Genomic DNA, 18,644 nt, shown 5'->3' on the forward strand with positions numbered 1-18,644 from the left:
GTACTGCATCACCACGGGCCCCACACTACATGACCAAGGGAACATGGACTGAAACCTCCGAAACTGTGAGCCAAAATAAGCCTTTCCTTATTTAATTAATTAATTAATTAATTAATTAATTTTGTGGTACTGAGAGGTGGAACCCAGGGGCATTCTACCTCTGAGCTACACCCCCAGCTCTATTTTTTTTTTTATTCTTTATTTGGAAACAGGGTCTCACTGAGTTGCGAAGGGCCTCGCTAAGTAGCTGAGGCTGGCTGTGAACCACTATCCTCTTGTCTCAGCCTCACAAATGCTGGGATTACAAACATGCACCACCACGCCCGGCTTAACCTTCCCTCTTTTTAATTTATCTCAGATAAATGTTACAGGAACAGAAAACTGACTAACATGAACATACTAGATGTGATATGCAACTACTTTGTCTTTGATATACAAGCCAGGAAACAAGAAGCTACTCATTCTGATGGCCCGTGTGGCATGCGAATCACTGAATTTAGAAACTCAGGTCAACTGGTGTTAAGCCAGGGGGCTAAAAAGAGAAAGATCAGATTGGATCAAAACCAGCCATGGTTTGTTTTTTTTTTTTCCACTCAAGCCATTCTTGGGTTTTGTCAACTATTAGGAAAGAGGATAAGGTGTTGGCATTTTGCCTGTGGTGGGCACTCCTTGTTGGATGTGCATATAATTATGGTTTAACTGACTACTAGTAAGTTGTTTGTTATTTGTTTGCATGTTTTATGGTGCCCCTGATCTCTCAGGCCAGATTCCATGTGGTTTGAAGAGAACTAATTTTTTTTTTCAGATCTGAGCTTAGGACCCAGTGAAGTCTTATTTTTGTGTCTTCATACAGCTGTGACTGACTGCCTTTGTGCCCACAGTGGTGAGCAGGGAGTCCAGGATTAGTAAGGTAACAGGGCAATGTAGGATAGGTAACAGGCCAGAAGAAACTGGAACAGGCTCTGGGATGGCCCAGCCAGGTGGACTTGAGCTGGACTCGCAGGAAGACAGAGCTCCATTGCAGACGCAGGTTTGGTTATAGCAGCAAAGAGAAGGTTCTGTTACAGGAGCAGGAAATCGGCAAAGGTCCCATTTGACGACACAAGGGAGAATGGTCTGATGGCCACACGTCAGGGGTGGTAAGAATGAGTAAAGGGTATAAGCTCACAAAAAAGTCTTAACAAGTTAAATGAATAATCACTACTAGCATAAATGTTTGATTACAAGCCCAGAAAGATTAGGGTTAACTCCTCTGTCATGGAAAAGAGTCTCCTCTCAGGCTGGGGGCTACAGGAGCCCACCCACGTTCCATCTAGAGTTTTTCCAATCATGGTCCACCTGGCGTGAGGAATGTGTTGGAATAAAGGACACATGGGAAACTCAGGCGGTTGGGAATCGGAAACTGGTTGCTGATTCTGAGTGAGAAACCCAGAGCCAGTCTGCAATGAGGAAGGACGGGGAGGAGACCAGCCAGCGCCTCTGCTCCAGGGCTAAGCGGCCCTGAGAGAGGTTGGAGCAAGGGGATCAGAGGAGAAACTGAGAGCAAAGAAGGGAATGGTATCCAGTGCCTCCTGTTCTCCAGAAAGAAGAGGCACAGTTCCTCAAAGAAAAGCTACTGCTTGAACTATCCTCGAGTCCCTGGAGGAAAGTCTTTGCCGTCTCCAGTCACATCACCCACTAACTGCAGAGATATTTCTAGAAGAGTCACATGAAAGTAAGCAGGGTCCTGAAATGAATCCTTACACACTAAAGTGCTGTTCGAAGCTGGTGCCAGGGAGGTGGAGGCTGCGTCCTCCGGCCAGGGAGACAGGGGAGCTTTGTGTGTCCAAGTAATGAGGAGCTCTGGCCTCCCCATCCCTCAGTCTGCACCACGGCGCGCCTGGCGACATGCAGGGCTTCTTCTTTTCCACTCTCCTCTTCACGGGGCTGGCGCAGGTAAGTCCTTTCTTTGTCCTTTCCAGCCATTAGCCATTCTTACTTCTTCAGGCTAAAAAATAAAAATAAAAAATAAAGAGAAGAAGAGGGGGGAGAAATTACTTGTAACACTTCATGAGAAATAAGGAGCCATTTTTCTCTCCAAATAAAGTTCTGTTTGAGTTCATTAGCTTCATGAGAGAAATGTGAGACATTTCTCCCTTTCAGGGAAAGGCTCCAAAGCCTACTTTTGATGTATTTGCACAGCCCCATACTTTATATATGATTTTATTGAAGTCTAATGGGCACTGAGATCCTCTGAGACAGGGCAGTGCTGGCTGCCACTGTGGGTAAACACTGTCCCTGCATGTGGGTTCCAGACTGGGGACACAGATTTCCAGAGTTGTTTGCAAAATGTTCAGAGTCCCTGGAAAAATGGATTTGGGCCACAGTTTTTTTTTTTTTTTTTTTTTCATTTAAGTCTGTTCTTGTTTGAAAGGACCACTTCAGAACAAACATTTATGTTTTTTAAAACATTTTATTGCTTTGTCTCTTCCGAATCCATGTGTTTCTTGCTTTTTGTGAATCCATGGAGGCTTTGAAATATTTCAAACCACAGACCAAAGGGAAGTTTAATTTAATATGAGCAATTCATTTGCCGTAGCATTTTTAATAAGAAGATTAAAACAGGGTGACTTGATGATTGATTTACATAGTGGAGATTACTGCTGGCCTACGGGACTGGGTTTTGGAAACCTGGTGATTTAGAAAACATGGAAGCGTTTGTGAGTTAATAGCTGATCCGAACAACAAGCAATATAAGCTGGCCAAAAAACTAGGGATTGGACATTGTTATCCTCTACAGAGATTTAAAAAGTATTACTACAAGAATGTCAGTGACCCGCGTCCTTCTCACTGTTCCCTGAGGGGCACACTTCCCCAGTAGAAGTGACACGGGGCTCTCTCTCTCCTATTTCACATTCAGAGAAAAGGCCCATCATTATTGTGGACTGAGAGCTGCAAAATATTCCTAAGCAGCAAGCATTCCAACATAGATGTGTACAGAATGCAAAGCAAAACAAAACACAGAACAGTGTTAGATTTAGAGCAGTAAGAAAGTGTTATTTTGTGATTAACTTGCCTTTTATGAATTTTTGAAGGGTCTGATGAAACCCACCACTCATCCCATTCAGTTAGGTGCCAAGCACTGTGCTCTGCCCTTGAGTCATCTTAGTCCTCGAAGCAACTTTACGTGGTACATATTATTAATTCCATTTACAGAGGAGGTTTGAGGCTTGAAGATCAAATGATAAGAAATTATCTGAGACCACAGCTTTCTAAAGCTCGGATCTGTTTTTGAAATATGCATTATTTCCCTTGAATCGTCCTAATGATTTTTTTGTTGTACTGATATTTTGTTTCTGAAAACAAACAGAATGTGTCTGAAGATAAAAGAAAAATATAAAATTCTTTATATTCACTTATGAATTTGTTTTTACTGGGACTCTTCATTTTTTCTTGTATTTCCGAATTGCTATCTATTATCATCTCCTCGGTATTTCTTGTGAGGCAGGTGTGCTAGCAACAGTTTCTCTCAGCTTTTGTTTTTTCTGGAAATATCTTTTATTTTTTCTTGGTACATTGTAATAATGCATAATAGTAGAATTTTAGTGACATATTTATACATGCATATAGCTCAGTTTGGTCAATTTCATTCCCCACTACCTTCCCTTGCCTTTATTTTTGAAAGATAGTTTTATTGACTATAGAATTCAAAGGTTTATTTTTTCTTTTAGTATTGTCTCTGAGCATCTTCTATACTTCTCTCTCCTCCTCCTTTTGATGAGAAATCAGATCTTAATGTTTTTTCCTGTATATAGTGTGGACCTTTTCTCAGGGTATTGAGAAAAGGTATTTATTCTTTATCCTTGGATTTTCACAGTGTTACCTTTTGACTTTAGCGATGATCTAGAAATGCTTAAAGATTAGAAAAATAGGTGTACCCAAGCGAACATGCAGTTTTGAGGTTGCACAGGGAAGAAACTAAAGGGATGGAGCGGATGAGATTGCCAAGGGATAGCATATATGAGAACAATGTAGTAAAGACATGAAACATCAAGAAACCAAAACTGAAGCGGAATCCAGATGAACAGGAACCTGCAAAGAAGACTGAAGAAGTTTAATGAGAGGCAGAGGAAGACTGGGAGGGCCAGGTGTGATGAAAGCCAAGGGAGGGGAGTCAAACCCCTTAGAGAGGGGACCAAGAGGAGAACTGAAGAGACTCCGTGAATATCAGGTTGGCTGAGAGCCACTGACCTGGCACTTGAACACTGGTCACCACAGCTGAATGAATCTGTGCAAAACTGAGAAGTAGACAATTTTTTTTTAGGTTGCAAAGTGTCTTCAGATTGTAGCTTCACCAATTCTACCCTTCTCCATCATGTGTTTCTGTGTCCCTTCCTCCCCAGCCTTGCCCCAGCCACCTCATCAAAACCTCTTTTCGCACTCTGCATCCAACTTTTGGATAGTGGATGAAGAGTTCATTTTTTTCTGGGTTACATGAGCTTTTATTTATTATTTATTTATTTATTTATTTATTTTGTGGTCCTGGGGTTCCTGGACGCCCTTCTACTTCCGGGCTACACTCCCAGACCTATTTTATACTTTTTTATTTTTTTATTTTTTTATTTTTATTTTTTTGGTGGTACTGGGGTTCCTGGAAGCCCTTCTACCTCCGGGCTACACTCCCAAACCTATTTTATATTTTTGAAACAGGGTCTCTTACGCCAGCGCGGCTGGCTTCGAACCTGCGCGATCCTCCTGTCTCCGCCTCCCAAGCGCGGGGATTACAAGCGTGCGCCACCACGCCCAGCTACATGTGCTTTTATTATTGGTGAAGAAAAAGGCTGAAGGTTCAATGGTGGAATTTCATACTGATGCTTCCAAGTGTCACATTTTCTAAGGTTTAGGTCTCCGAGTCAATCCACCTGCCCCAGTGCCATCAAGTAAGCACTGAGTTAATGATGTAAACTATTACATTAACTCGGGCACCACTCTAGGTGCTAGTAGCACACTCACAAATGCACAAGTGCCGGATATTGGGTAGTTTTATGGCTACTGGAGGAGATAGGCACTCACTTGGATAATTTTAGGTCAAAGATATGTCTAAGGCGGGGAGGTCATAGAGAGCTTTCTAGAAAAGGTGATACCAAAACAGAGCCTTGAAGGATAACTAGGTGGAGAAGTGAGGGCTGGAGAGAATGTCACAGGCAGAAAGAATGACATCATATGTGTGGGGAGTCTGGGGCCCTTTCTAGAACCTAAGGAATGAAAGGACTCCACGCAATGAGGGTCCTAAATGCTGTGCTTAGGGGCTTTTAAACTTTGCTGTAAGTCAGTGACTTTCAGGAGTAGAGAATGAAGAAGAGGGGAAATCCAGGTGGTTTTCAGCTTTCTGGCTTGGGAATCTGGGCGGATGGTGACACTTCACTAAAATGGGAATTGCTAGCCACAGAACAGTCTGTTGGGAGGAGGGAAAGGTCTTAATTAAGGGGACACCAATATTTAGAGATCAAGAAGATGAGAAGAAAGTGGCAAAGGAGATTGAGAAGGAGCAGTACAGAAGAAAAGAAAAGAAAGGAGCAGCTGGGTGTGGTGGCCCATGCATATAATCCCAGTACTTGGGAGGCTGAGGAAAGAGAAACCTAGAAAGACAATTTCAAAAACAAAAACACAAAAATAAAATAAAAGGGCTGGAGGTGTAGCTTGGAGGTAGAATGCCCCTGGGTTCAGTTCCCAGTACCAAAAAAAAAAAAAAAAAAAAAAAGAGCAATGTCTTGGAAGGTAGATGAAAAAATACTTCAAGGAGAATGTGTCAACTGCCGACAGACATTCCAACTCACCACACTGTATTTTACCTGGTTTGGGAGAATCTCCTATTCCTAAGAGACCTCTGAAGTTAGTTTGGAGAACCATTTCTGACATCACCTTTGTATCACATGAAGTTCTGCTGTAGGGCGCAGGGCGCAGGGCCCTTACGGACGACACCCTCAGGGGGGCATGGAGAAGCACCAGAGGCGCATCACCGTGAACAGCTCTGTCGCTGGCCCTGCGAATGCCCTCGCCAGAAGCCCAGCTGCCCTCCAGGAGTGAGCGTGGTGAGAGATGGCTGTGGATGCTGCAAAATCTGTGCCAAGCAGCCAGGGGACATCTGCAATGAAGCTGACCTCTGCGACCCACACAAAGGGCTGTACTGTGACTACTCAGCAGATAGGCCGAGGTACGAGACCGGAGTGTGTGCCTGTAAGTGTCTTTTGGACCTGTGGGAAAAGGCCATCTAGACTGGCTTTCCCCCTCTATTCACTTGTTAACTTGGAGTGATGAACTTAGTTTGGCTAAATACAAGGTGGGTTTAGTTTTCACACACCAGAGGAAATGGCTCCCTTGTTTTGGACACTATGAAATTAGATAAACACATGTTCAAAACCCCATTATTTTCATTGCATTGAAGGGATCTTGCAGTTCTTCTCAGGTAATTGCTTTTAATGGTACAAAATAGGAGAAATTATGAGTCCAACATTTTAAAGAGCCACAAAATTATAGCTTGTTAAGACTGTTAATATTGTAAAAATAATCTGAATTTAGCCTTTTCTGTAACTAAAAATAATTTGCTTAAACTATAAAGAGATAAAAATAAGGACAGATAGCTAGTATCCAGATACGACCTTAATCTCAGCCTTCCCACAGACAGCTATCAGCTTCCTGTTCTTTTCACTGCAGTAGATTTGTAGAAAAGGTGGCATCACCCTAAACTACAACTTGACCCTCAGCTGTCTAAACAGCTAAAATCTGAGGTCTGATTCAGACCATCTAAACCTGAAACACACTGACAATGATTCAGAATGCCAAATAATTTGGGAAAAATAAAATTCCCAAGGGAAGAGAAATACCCATTGTTAGCAGGGCGGTTTAATCACTATTGAACAGCTGAAGTGGGAAAGCAATTTCCTGGTAGCAGTTTGGCTGTGAGCATGGAATGGGAGCACATCTTTGGAGTCAGACCACGTAGAGCCAGTGAACTCTGATCAGCTGATGCCCCTGTCAGCACTGCATTAGTCTGAGAAAGTGGGATCTGGATCCAAATCCTGGTTGCTCTAACAGAGTAACCTTGATCAAGTTGTTTAATCTCTCTGTGTCTCAGTTACATCACATGAACTCCACACCTTATGGAGCTGGCTGGGAACATTAAGTGAACATAGTGCGATAAAACCTAAAACACTTAGCATGATATCTGGTATGCAGTAGGATCTCAAAAATCTTTATGGGAATTCTATGGCAAAAGACTCTGGTATTCAGGATATCCCTTTCTCCCAAGCTGGGTGGGTTATTTAATTAATCTAACGCTTAATGAGCATCTACTACTGAGCCAACCGCTGTGGCCAATAACTGGGAATGCAACAGAGAGAACAAGATAAAGGCCATCTCCTCACAGAATCAAGGTTTATTGTGTTAGATCTTCCCACAAGCAATGCCACACAAAATGTGATGACATTTTTAACAGTATCCACAAGGATAGGAGATAATCTATACTTGGAGTCACAAATTATTGCCCAGGAGTCATTATAATGTTTTTTTTTTTTTTTTTTTTTGGTGGTACTGTGGTTCCTGGAAACCCTTCTACCTCCGGGCTACACTCCCAGACCTATTTTATATATTTTTTTATTTGGAAACAGGGTTTCTTAAGTCAGTGCGACTGTCTTCGAACCTGCGCGATCCTCCTGTCTCCGACTCCCAAGCGCGGGGATTACAAGCGTGCGCCACCACAGCCGGCTATTATAATATTTTTATAAATACTGCTTTATTGGAACAGTGAATTCACTTATAGAGGCTATGGCTGCTTGACAGTGGCAGAGTAGCAGAGAGACCATACGGCCTGCAGAGGCTAAGATATTTATGATTTGGCCCTTCACATAAATTTTGCTGATCTTTGATCTTGAAAAGTGACTTTAGAACTTTTGGGTTTGGGGAACCTTTATAGACTTAGAAATTAATTAGGACCCAAAGAGCTTTTCTTTATGTGGAATTTAATCTATTGAAATTTAATGGATTAGGAATTTAAAAATCTTTAATAATTCATTTAAACACAACAAATCTGTTGTAAATGAATTATATCAGGTATATGTACTGAAAATTTGTTTTCTACAATACAACAAAGAAACATTTATTGAGGAGAGTAGCATAGTTTTACATTTTTGCAAAGCTCTCCAATGCCTTGCTTAATAGAATATAGCTGTACTCTTAAATCCGCTTCTGCTTTTAAGCTGTTGCTAGATGTGTTTTTGGTTGAAATATATGAATAAAAATTGACTTCACACATATTTGTAATTGGAAAAGGAAGGAATATTTTAACAAGCTTTTCAGATAATTATATCTTTTTACAATACTATCTTAAGTCAGGCATGGTGGTATACTTGTAATCCCAGGAGGATCACAGGTTCGAAGCCAGCCTTGGCAATTTTGCAAGGCTCTCAGCAAACTAGTGAGTTAAAGCCCACAGTATGATGAAAAAGCCTCATCTTAACCTCAGGGACCTTCCAAATGGGGCCTAAAAAAACCAAGAGCTATACTTTAAAGAAGATATTTCTTATAAAAGGTGTAATCGTTAGGTTCAACTATTCAAGTTATGGCTTCTTTGGCAGTTTTGCTCTTCTCTTTTCAGACCTTGTAGCTGTGGGATGTGAGTTCAATGGGGTGCATTACCATAATGGCCAAGTGTTTCAGCCCAACCCCCTGTTTAGCTGCCTCTGTGTGAGTGGGGCGATTGGATGCACACCTCTGTTCATACCTAAGCTGGCCGACAGCCACTGCTCTGGAAACAAAGGTGGGAAGAAGTCTGATCAATCAAGCTGCGGGCTGGGACCAGTCCAAGGGCAGCTCTCAACCAGCTATAAGATGATGCCAGGTACTTGTACATGGAACTTTTTTTTTTTTTTTTGTGGGCATCTGGGGATGGAACCCAGGGACATTTGACCTCCAAGCTACACCCCCTGCCCTATTTATTTTTATTCTTTATTTTGAAACAGGGTCTCACTAAGTTGTGGAGGACCTCACTAAGTAGCTGAGGCTGTCCGCGAACTGCGATCTGTAATCCCCGAATGCTGGGATTACAAGCGTGTGCCACCACACCCGGCTTCATACTTAGAGCTTTTTCATGTTGACCTTTGGTGGCTTTCCTTCCTATTCCTTTTGTGAACCAAAGGTACTGAGTAAGTACATATGGATTGGTAGTGAGAGTAAGCTTTAGTCTGAATGTACTTCCCTACTCAGTCTCTGCTTCAGGTATATTTTAAGTATCTGAAAAGGAAACTTTATATTGTTTTAGCTTTTGTTGATAAAATATTTCAGTATTTAAAAGCTCTCTACTAGGTCAGGAAATTCTTAAAGTCTTACATTTCTGCTTATTCCCAGCCTCTTCTAAGGATTATTGACACATGTATCTTTGAAAAACTTTTATTCACACTGTTTTACTATGGGCAAGAAATTTGACCATCTAGTTCCCCCCAGTTTTTAAAGGTAATCTTTCTATGTGATGCAACCAGAAATGGAAGGCTACTGATAAAAAAAATGTTTGAAAACATGTTTTACACTTGTAAATATTATTTTTAAAAATGAAAAACTGTTAAGTCCTTTTATTCATTCTAAAATTGAAGCTCAACTATCACTCTTTTTCAATACACAGGACACACACACACACACACACACACACACACACACACACAGGCTTTTTAGAGTAAGTTACCCATGTATGTAGTCATAAAAATGAGAGACTGGGTGTGGTGGCACATGCTTGTAATCTCAGTACTTGAGAGGCTGAGACAGGAGGACTGCAGGTTGTGGCCAGCTTCAGCTACTTAGTGAGCCCCTCCACAAATTAGTGAGACCCTGCTTCAAAATAAAGAATAAAATAGGGCTGGGAGTGTAGCTCACAGGTGGAATGCCCCTAGGTTCAATTCCAGGTATGGCAAAAAAAAAAAAAAAAGAAAAAAGAAAAAAGAACAAAAGAAATGAGGATCTTTACTACTTATCTTGAGCACCTAGATTTTTTTTTTTTTTTTTTTTTTTTGCAGGTACAAATGCTATCCTGGTCTGCATTAAGTTATTAGTATGTTTTAAGCGCCAGGGTATTTTGGGCAGGAGTTTCAAGAGCCAGCAAATGAAGCACAGCAGAGGAAGGACTCAAAACAGGCACGCTTGATGTCAGGTTCTTCTTGTTCACATCTCTGTGTACTCATTCAGAAATCAAGAATGCTGATGGGCGTGGTGGCGCACGCTTGTAGTCCCAGTACTTGGGAGGCTGAGACAGGAGGACCACAGGTTTGAAGCTAGCCTCAGATACTTACTGAGGCCCTCCACAACTCAGTGAGACCCTGTTTTGAAATAAAGAATGAAAAACAGGGCTGGGGGTGTAGCTTGAAGGTAGAATGCCCCTGGGTTGAATTCCCGAGTACTGGAAAAAGAAAAGAAAAGGAAATAAAAATGTCTTTTTTCTGAAGTTTAGAGCTTAATGAAAGGTGTCATACAATATTTGTGTATGCCACTCTTCTAAGCTTGCTTTTATTATGAGGATATTCAATAAAAGCAACTATAATCAGTTAAATGAGTTTTAGGTGTTTAGCAATTAATTATATGAACTGATACCAGAGTCTTCAGAGACTAGGATTGTGTCAGCTAATTTGAAATAAATTTACCAGGTTGAGGTGAATATGCTTGTACAATTTTACATAATTGTTGCCGACTAATCTCAGTTGGGTCGTTATTGTCAGCTCCCGGTCAAATCCTCAGAAAGATGGGGCAAAAGGCAGGTGGAGTTCTGCAGAAACTTATCTGCAGCGATTCTTTCCCCTCTATGAATTCCTTAAGTTTTTAGGTACGGCGCTTTGGAAAGAATCTGAGGTGGACAAAGGCTTCTTGAGCCAATGACACTTTATTACAAAAACCCCGAAAAATTTATACCCTTCACCAGTGAGATTAATAATAGGAGAAAAATAAAGGGAAGGGGGGCAATCACAGCAAAACAATAGTGAATTACATATAAACAAAGTAAATGATTAGTCCAGCATTTAAGAGATTAACTCCCGGATCTATATTGCAGCATGGCAGGTCCAAGGGCAAATTCCAAAGGCAATACAGGCACGCCCAAGGCCCAGGGCTTGGAGAATACGCCTTCTCATGGAATCTTCTTTTGCTTTCTTTTTTGAGGTTTCCATCTATATCCATATGACAAGCATGGGGAGATATGGCGTCCAGGGAGATGCGATGGGCGTCTCTCAGATCTCATCCGCCTTGCCTTCTGAAGTCTGAAAGCTTACAAAAACTCACAACACAGCTTGGCAAATAAGACACCACAAACAACACCATGAAGTTCTTGGATTTAGTTGTTAGATGTATTTCCTTAACTGCTGAACACTCTTTTTTAGACAAAAAGCCTATTAAAGGCCTATTGGTCTCTAATAATCCATTTCCTTATCACAAACCCTCTGCAACCTGCTTCTAACTTTCTAATTCCTTTCTTTCCCAGTTGGGACATTCTTATGATAAGCTCTTCTTCATGCAAAAATGCTTTTCTTACTCTTACGGTATTTCCTTTCCTTCTTACATATATACTTAAAACGTCTGTCCTTTATTTTGTCACTTTCATTTCTAGCCATGCGGCATTCTCCCTGTCTCGGGGACACTCCTACTGGGCTTAACGGTCAACAATCTTTCTCCTTGGCTCTATTGTATTTTGGCAATTAAGCTGTCCTTCAGTCAAATTGCTTTGAAGTCACACCCAAAGTTTCTAGGCAGGGTCTCAAGGGTAAACAGGGTTACCTTGAACTGAGCTAGTTAATGGCTTAATCCTGAGTTAGTGATAAAGTGAGGGTCTGAGCTGGAATGCTTATTACAGCATCTGAGTTCTGGCCAGTTTTTTCATTACTATTGAGCAGAGCTAAGGACGTTTAGACAAATTATTAGAGAATTTATTTCCACGGACTCAATTTCATCATAGTCCTGATTTCACATCATTGGAGCAATTCGTGTAGAGGGTTAAAAGAATAATAGTAAAAGTGGGGGGTACTTTGGCCAGAGATGACACCTCCTTCTCGGGGCTTTTTGCCGAATTAACTATGTGGAGTGGGGTCTCAACACATAGATGCCGAGGCAGCAGGATGTCTTGGCACATAATTATTTAGCTAATAACACGACACTACCAATACTCTAAAATCTATAAAATAAGCCAAAATAATCCTTTTTTCTTATTTATATTTTTTGGTGCTGGGTATTAAATTCAGGGCCTTGTGCATTCTAAGTACATATTCTACCACCAAGCTACACCCCAAGTCCCCAAAGTGTCCCTTTTCAAAATGTACAGGAACAGTTGGGTGTTTTGTATGGGATCTGAGTGATTCTCTTCTTAGAACTCAGGCATCAGTCTGGGAATACACCTGGAGAGACCACTCAGAGCAGCAGTTTCCCACAAATAAAGCCCTTTGGGTCAAGTTCAGGATGGTCTCATTTGTGGAGACAGAGCAGAGTCAGTAGATTTACTTGAAGTCTTTATGGAGGAGTTAATTCTTAGTGGTTGGTGCTTTGTTATAAAAAATGAGAAAAATCTCCCGAATACTCTCTGGTATTTGAGATTGGGGCCTAGTTACACTTCAAAGGAAGTCTATGTTCAGTTTAATGTCCTCCTTCACATAACTGTGAAACTGTATTTAGAGTCCACACAGGAATTTGTCTTTCAAAATTAACCGCAATGACAAAAACACATACCTTAAGGTAATTTGTGAGCCAGGCATGGTGGTACATGCCTGTAATTCCAGTACTTGCCAGGCTGAAACAGGAGGGTCACAGGTTTGAAGCTAGCCTCAGCAACCTAGTGAGACCTTGTTTCAAAATAAAACAAGGAGGTAGAAGGTGTAGTATGGAGGTAGAAGGCCTCTGGGGTCCAACCCCAGTACCACACACACACACACACACACACACACCCGCACACACACCCACGAATATATTTGTGATAGTAATTCAGACGGTCTAAGGTGTTAGAATTGACTTTGTTGGGTCACTATAAGGCTAAATGTCTTCATGACAAAATGTCTTCATGATTTCTCAGTGCTCACAAACACTAAGCTGTTACTTTACAAATCTTTTCTCTTGCTTTTTAATAAATATTAAGCTAATTCTTGAACTGCAACTCTTGGTTACTGGCAATGTAAAAATCTAACCTACGTTTATTTACTGCAGATAGGTGACAGGCTTCTAACCAGCTTCCTGCATTGAGGTAATCTTTTTTTTAAGATCACATCTCACTATGTTGTTCAGGCTGGCCTTAGGCTCACGATCTTCCCGAGTCTGGGATTTCAGGTGTACACACTGTCCCTGGCTTCGCCTTGATATCTTTAAATTGCTGTCTGCCTTCCAGGTGCTTTGCTTCCTCTCCCTCAGTTTTATGCGCAACTGCAGAATCCTATTATGACACGAAGTATTATATTATCATTTTACTCAAAGATAGCACATACTTCAAATGTTGGATGTTTCTTATCAAGAGGCATCTTCTGGGTCACTGAGTTTTAAATTGACATTTGGAATTAATACAGCCAGAACTTTGCTATGTATAACTGCAGACTCAAATCACCTTACTCCCAAATGACTCATTTTAACCCATTTTGTCCCATTGTGGAACACCTATAAACACTTAAACCAAGCAACCAGTATACTGCTTATGTTTTTTTTTTGGTGGTACTGGGGTTCCTAGAAGCCCTTCTTCCTCCAGGCTACACTCCCAGACCTATTTTATATTTTTGAAACAGGGTCTCTTACGCCAGCACGGCTGGCTTCGAACCTGCGCGATCCTCCTGTCTCCGCCTCCCAAGCGCGGGGATTACAAGCGTGCGCCACCACGCCCGGCTATACTGCTTATGTTTAAAATAATATTTGAATATTCATATTCACATAACTGAAAACTTGGGACTAATAGGTTAAGATGTATTTAAACCTTAAGGATAGGTGTTAAGATGATACATCAATAGTTTAGCTAAAATGAGCCAAGGGCCTATTTCATTCATGAGTATAACAAGAATCCTCCCTCAATGGATTTACATGGAGATAGAATTCATTCTCTTCCCCTCCTGTTTCTCCCAAGCGATAGGTAGTGGAGGGTCTCTAGTCACTCACTGACCCATCCACTGATCCATTCAGTCCCTGTCTCATAGGTGATTTGAAATGGCTAGCCAATGGGGAGAGTACTGTGGGCCTGGTAACAGAGAATGTGACAGGTAAACTGAATGAAAGATTACATATTTGCAATGACTTAGGGTATAAAATTAGTTTAGTGCAGTACAATATTACTTCAGTTCATTAGAGAATTTTCTAAGACTAGATTTTAAAAAGTAGAGAAAAACTGGTCGGATAGTCTAATTCTCAAATTAATTTCTTTGGATTTTAACATATCCTGAAATTTAACATTAAGAACACACTGTTCTGATATCTTGAATTCCCTAATCCTACAAATGTTTATTTCAATTTCTGTTGGAAGCAACATCAAGCATGAGGCAGGACCAAAGAAAAGACATATATGAAATGGAGAATAAGCTTAGGTTTCATGTTCAGAGGATGGGCTAAGGAGAATGGTACAAATGAGAAAGATACTCAGTTTTTTTTTCAAATAATTTTTATTCCTCTTAAGAAACTGGACTGTCACACTAAACCGAATGGTAATTGGTTAATGGGGAAAAAGAAACTGGAATGATGAATTAGGTCCAAAGCTGCTTTTATTAGTTTATCCAAAATCAGATTCTGATCTCATAGTTTAATGGTTAATAATTGTCTATACAAGCACATTTATATGTATACATGTGTACTTTCCTCCATTTATTTCAGCTTACAGGAATCTGCCACTTATTTGGAAAAGAAAATGTCTTGTGCAAGCAACAAGGTGGACTCCCTGCTCTAGAACGTGTGGGATGGGGATATCTAACAGGATAACCAATGAAAATAGCAAGTGTGCAATGAGAAAAGAGAAACGACTATGCTATATTCAGCCTTGCAACAGGAATATATCAAGGATGGTAGAGGTAAAGTTTAATTAGACTTATTTTTTTCTTTTTGCGGGTCTGGGGATGGGAACCAGGGGCATTCGACCTCCGAGCTACATCCCCTGCCCTATTTTTATTCCTTATTTTGAAACAGGGTCTCACTAAATTATGGAGTGCCTCACTATGTAGCTGAGGCTGTCCACGAACCACAATCCTCTGGTCTCAGCCTCCCAAATGCTGGGATTCCAAGCGTGCACCACCATGCCCGGCAAGTTTAATTAGATTTAACTAAATGGTTAGAGTAAGAAATTCCTGAAAGTTATTTGGATTTGTTTTGAAGGGGAGGAATAGTGCTTGCTTCTTATAAAAGCAAAACCACTTTGCTGTAACTCTTAAGTTATCTCAGAGAAAATCAGACATTAATCTAACTGTACTTTGTGAGGAAGTTTTACCTAGTAATGTCAACTTGTTGATTCTAGATATTCCAAGAGCTTAAGAATAAAGTGGGTCTTCATCAGCCTGATTTGCTGTGAGAACTCCATGCTATTGTTATCTAAGAATAGATCTTTTTCAAAAATTTTCCTATAATTTGTATGTAATAGATTCAAAGTAATGAATACAAAATTTTTGCTGCTGTACCAGTTATAAAAACAAATATTAATACCAGAGTAGATAGATTCTTAGTTTATCTATCAACAACTTAGACTACACAACTTACAAAAATCCTCTGTACTTATTAGGTTGGCCAAAGGATAAAGATAAATATTTATCCTAAGATTGCCTGTTATAACAAGAACTACTTCTTGGACTAGGTCCTACTCCTTGAACTAGGCAAAATAATTGTCTTAAAGAAGCAAAATTTTTTAATGAGTTTATTTTTTTAATTAATTAATTAATTTTTTTTGGTGGTACTGGGGTTCCTAGAAGCCCTTCTACCTCCGGGCTACACTCCCAGACCTATTTTATACTTTTTTATTTTTGGAAACAGGGTCTCTTAAGCCAGCATGGCTGGCTTCGAACCTGCACGATCCTGTCTCTGCCTCCCAAACACGGGGATTACAAGCATGCACCACCATGCCTGGCTTAAAGAAGCAATTTTTAAAAATGCTATAAAACCTTTCTCTTTCCCAAGGTATTCCTTTCAAATTAGCACGTTGATAACTCAGTTTTAAAGGAATTAAGATATTTATTCATCCACCTAAAACTATCTATTAGGAAATTTGCTAAGTCTTAGGTAAATAAACATTAAAAGATATAGCCCTTGATTAAAAAAAAAAAAGAAAAATTCCAATCTGTTATAGAATTGAGCAAAGGATAGATAGAAACTAATATTGAAGAAGAGGGTCCTATAGTATGATAGAGCAAGAACAGGGAGAACAGACATTTGGTTGTGATGGGAATTTTTTTTTTTTTTTTTTTGGTGGTACTGAGGTTCCTGGAAGCCCTCCTACCTCTGGGCTACACTCCCAGACCTATTTTATATTTTTATTTGGAAATAGGCTGGCTTCAAACCTGCGTGATCCTCCTGTCTCTGCCTCCCAAGCGCGGGGATTACAAGCAGGCACCATCACGCCCAGCTCTGTGATGGGATTTTAAAGGTAGAGAAGAAAGGGTGCAAAAAGTCATTAAATAGCAAGTATTAATGCCCCAGAAGTAGTAACGATTATTGTTGCAATTTTTGTAGTGCTGAGACCACAGAAAGAGTTGTATACACTTGTGCTATAAACAGAATATTTTCCAAACTATTGTAGTCATATTTAAAGAATGACTTTTAAATTTTATTTATCATTTCAGATCCCCAAAGGAAAAACATGTCAACCTACTTTCCAACTCTCCAAAGCTGAAAAATTTGTCTTTTCTGGGTGCTCAAGTACTCAAAGTTACAAACCCACCTTTTGTGGAATATGCCTGGATAAGAGATGCTGTATCCCTAATAAGTCTGAAATGATTACCATTAAATTTGACTGCCCAAATGAAGGGTCATTTAAGTGGAAGATGTTATGGATTACTTCTTGTGTATGTCAGAGAAACTGCAGAGAACCTGGAGATATATTTTCTGAGATCAAGATTCTATAAACATAGGAGAAAAGTTAAGGTTAGTCAATCATATCACATAACCAAAAGGTTTTAAGCTGGGCGTGGTGGCGCATGCTTGTAATCCCAGCACTTGGGAGGCTGAGACAGGAGGATCGCACAGGTTCGAAGCCAGCCTCAGCTACTAAGTGAGGCTCTTAGCACCTTAGTGAGACCCCGTTCCCAATTAAAATATAAAATAGGTCTGGGAGTATAGCCTGGAGGTAGAAAAGCCCCCAGTACCAGTACCACACACACACACAAGTTTATATAAAAGGATGGCAAATCTACTTCATGAGTTTAAAATAGAATGCTTAGCTATTCTCAGATCACTGTATTTAAAGCATTAGAGGCTTCTAAAATAGGTTCTCCAAGAGAAAAAAATATATATCAACTTGAAAAACTTAAAATTGAACTAATTTCCAAATATATCCTATAATTATGTAGCAACATAGACATTTCATACCATCTAAGAATTCCATAAAGAAAAAAATTATTCAATTTATAAGAAATCATTTTATTTTTATTTTTTTGGTGGTACTGGGGTTCCTAGAAACCCTTCTACCTCTTGAGCTACACTCCCAGACCTATTTTATATATTTTTTAAATTTGGAAATGGTCTCTTAAGCCAGCAAGGCTGGCTGCGAACCTGCGTGATCCTCCTGTCTCTGCCTTCCAAGAATGGGGATAACAAGCATGTGCTATCACGCCTGGCGAAATAATTTTATTTTATAAAATAATCTGGAATTCTTTGTTGATGTGTAAAGAGGGCATTTTAAATTTTTAAAACTTAAATCTCTTCTTGGCAATGTTTTAAAAATAGGCTCCTATCAGATGATAATCATAGGGTAAACAAGATTCTGGATTAATTCTTGAATAGAAATAAGATTAAACTGTAAACATTTATAATTTTTATTCCCCTACCTTATCAGTTACAATTTCTTTTCAGATAAAAAAAATGAAACTTCTTTGGCTATTGTTAAGTATAATCTAGAAGTTTTTATACCAAAACTTAAAAAATAAATAGCCAAGATAAAGACCAAAAACAGTATCGTTTTGCAAAGAAAAGAAACTTAAACACTAAACAAAGCTCTAAAATATAAACTGTGATTAAAAATAATGTTGAAGACACGGACTGGAGTTATAGTAAGTTATAATAACTAGAACAATTTCACTAGACTGTTATAGCCAATTACAATAAAGTTAGGAAGACAGCAAGCTAGTAACGTCTGATTCACTTTTAAAAATGGTGAAATGTAAAAACGGTAACAAGGAGTTCTGTTTAAAAATATGGACATTTATTACAAAATAAATTGGTTTGATAAAAAGCAATTACATTTAAAAGTAATTTAATACAAATATTTTATTTTACATTTTTTTGCGGGTCTGGAGATGGATCCCAAGGGCATTCAACCTCCGAGCTACGCCCCCTGCCCTATTTTTTATTCTTTATTTTGAAACCGGGTCTCACTGAGTTGCAGAGGGCCTCACTAAGTAGCTGAGGCTGTCCACGAACCACGATCCTCCAGTCTCAGCCTCCCGAATGCTGGGATTACAAGCGTGCGCCACCACGCCTGGCTAATA

At 39.9% G+C, this 18,644-nt stretch overlaps 1 protein-coding gene across 1 annotated transcript; it reads left to right on the top strand.

Annotated features, from left to right (window-relative positions):
• Positions 1-1,887: 1,887 nt before the first annotated feature.
• CCN6 (cellular communication network factor 6) lies at positions 1,888-17,063 on the top strand (the record flags this gene model as incomplete). The annotated part of the gene is made up of 5 exons (XM_080700790.1): positions 1,888-1,935; positions 5,919-6,216; positions 8,633-8,875; positions 14,833-15,026; positions 16,782-17,063. 5 exons carry the CDS (start codon positions 1,888-1,890, stop codon positions 17,061-17,063), a joined length of 1,065 nt encoding a protein of 354 aa, XP_080556916.1.
• Between the last annotated feature and the right edge of the window lie 1,581 nt (positions 17,064-18,644).

Source organism: Muscardinus avellanarius (assembly GCF_963383645.1).
Source record: "Muscardinus avellanarius genome assembly, chromosome: 8".
NCBI lineage: Eukaryota > Metazoa > Chordata > Mammalia > Rodentia > Gliridae > Muscardinus > Muscardinus avellanarius.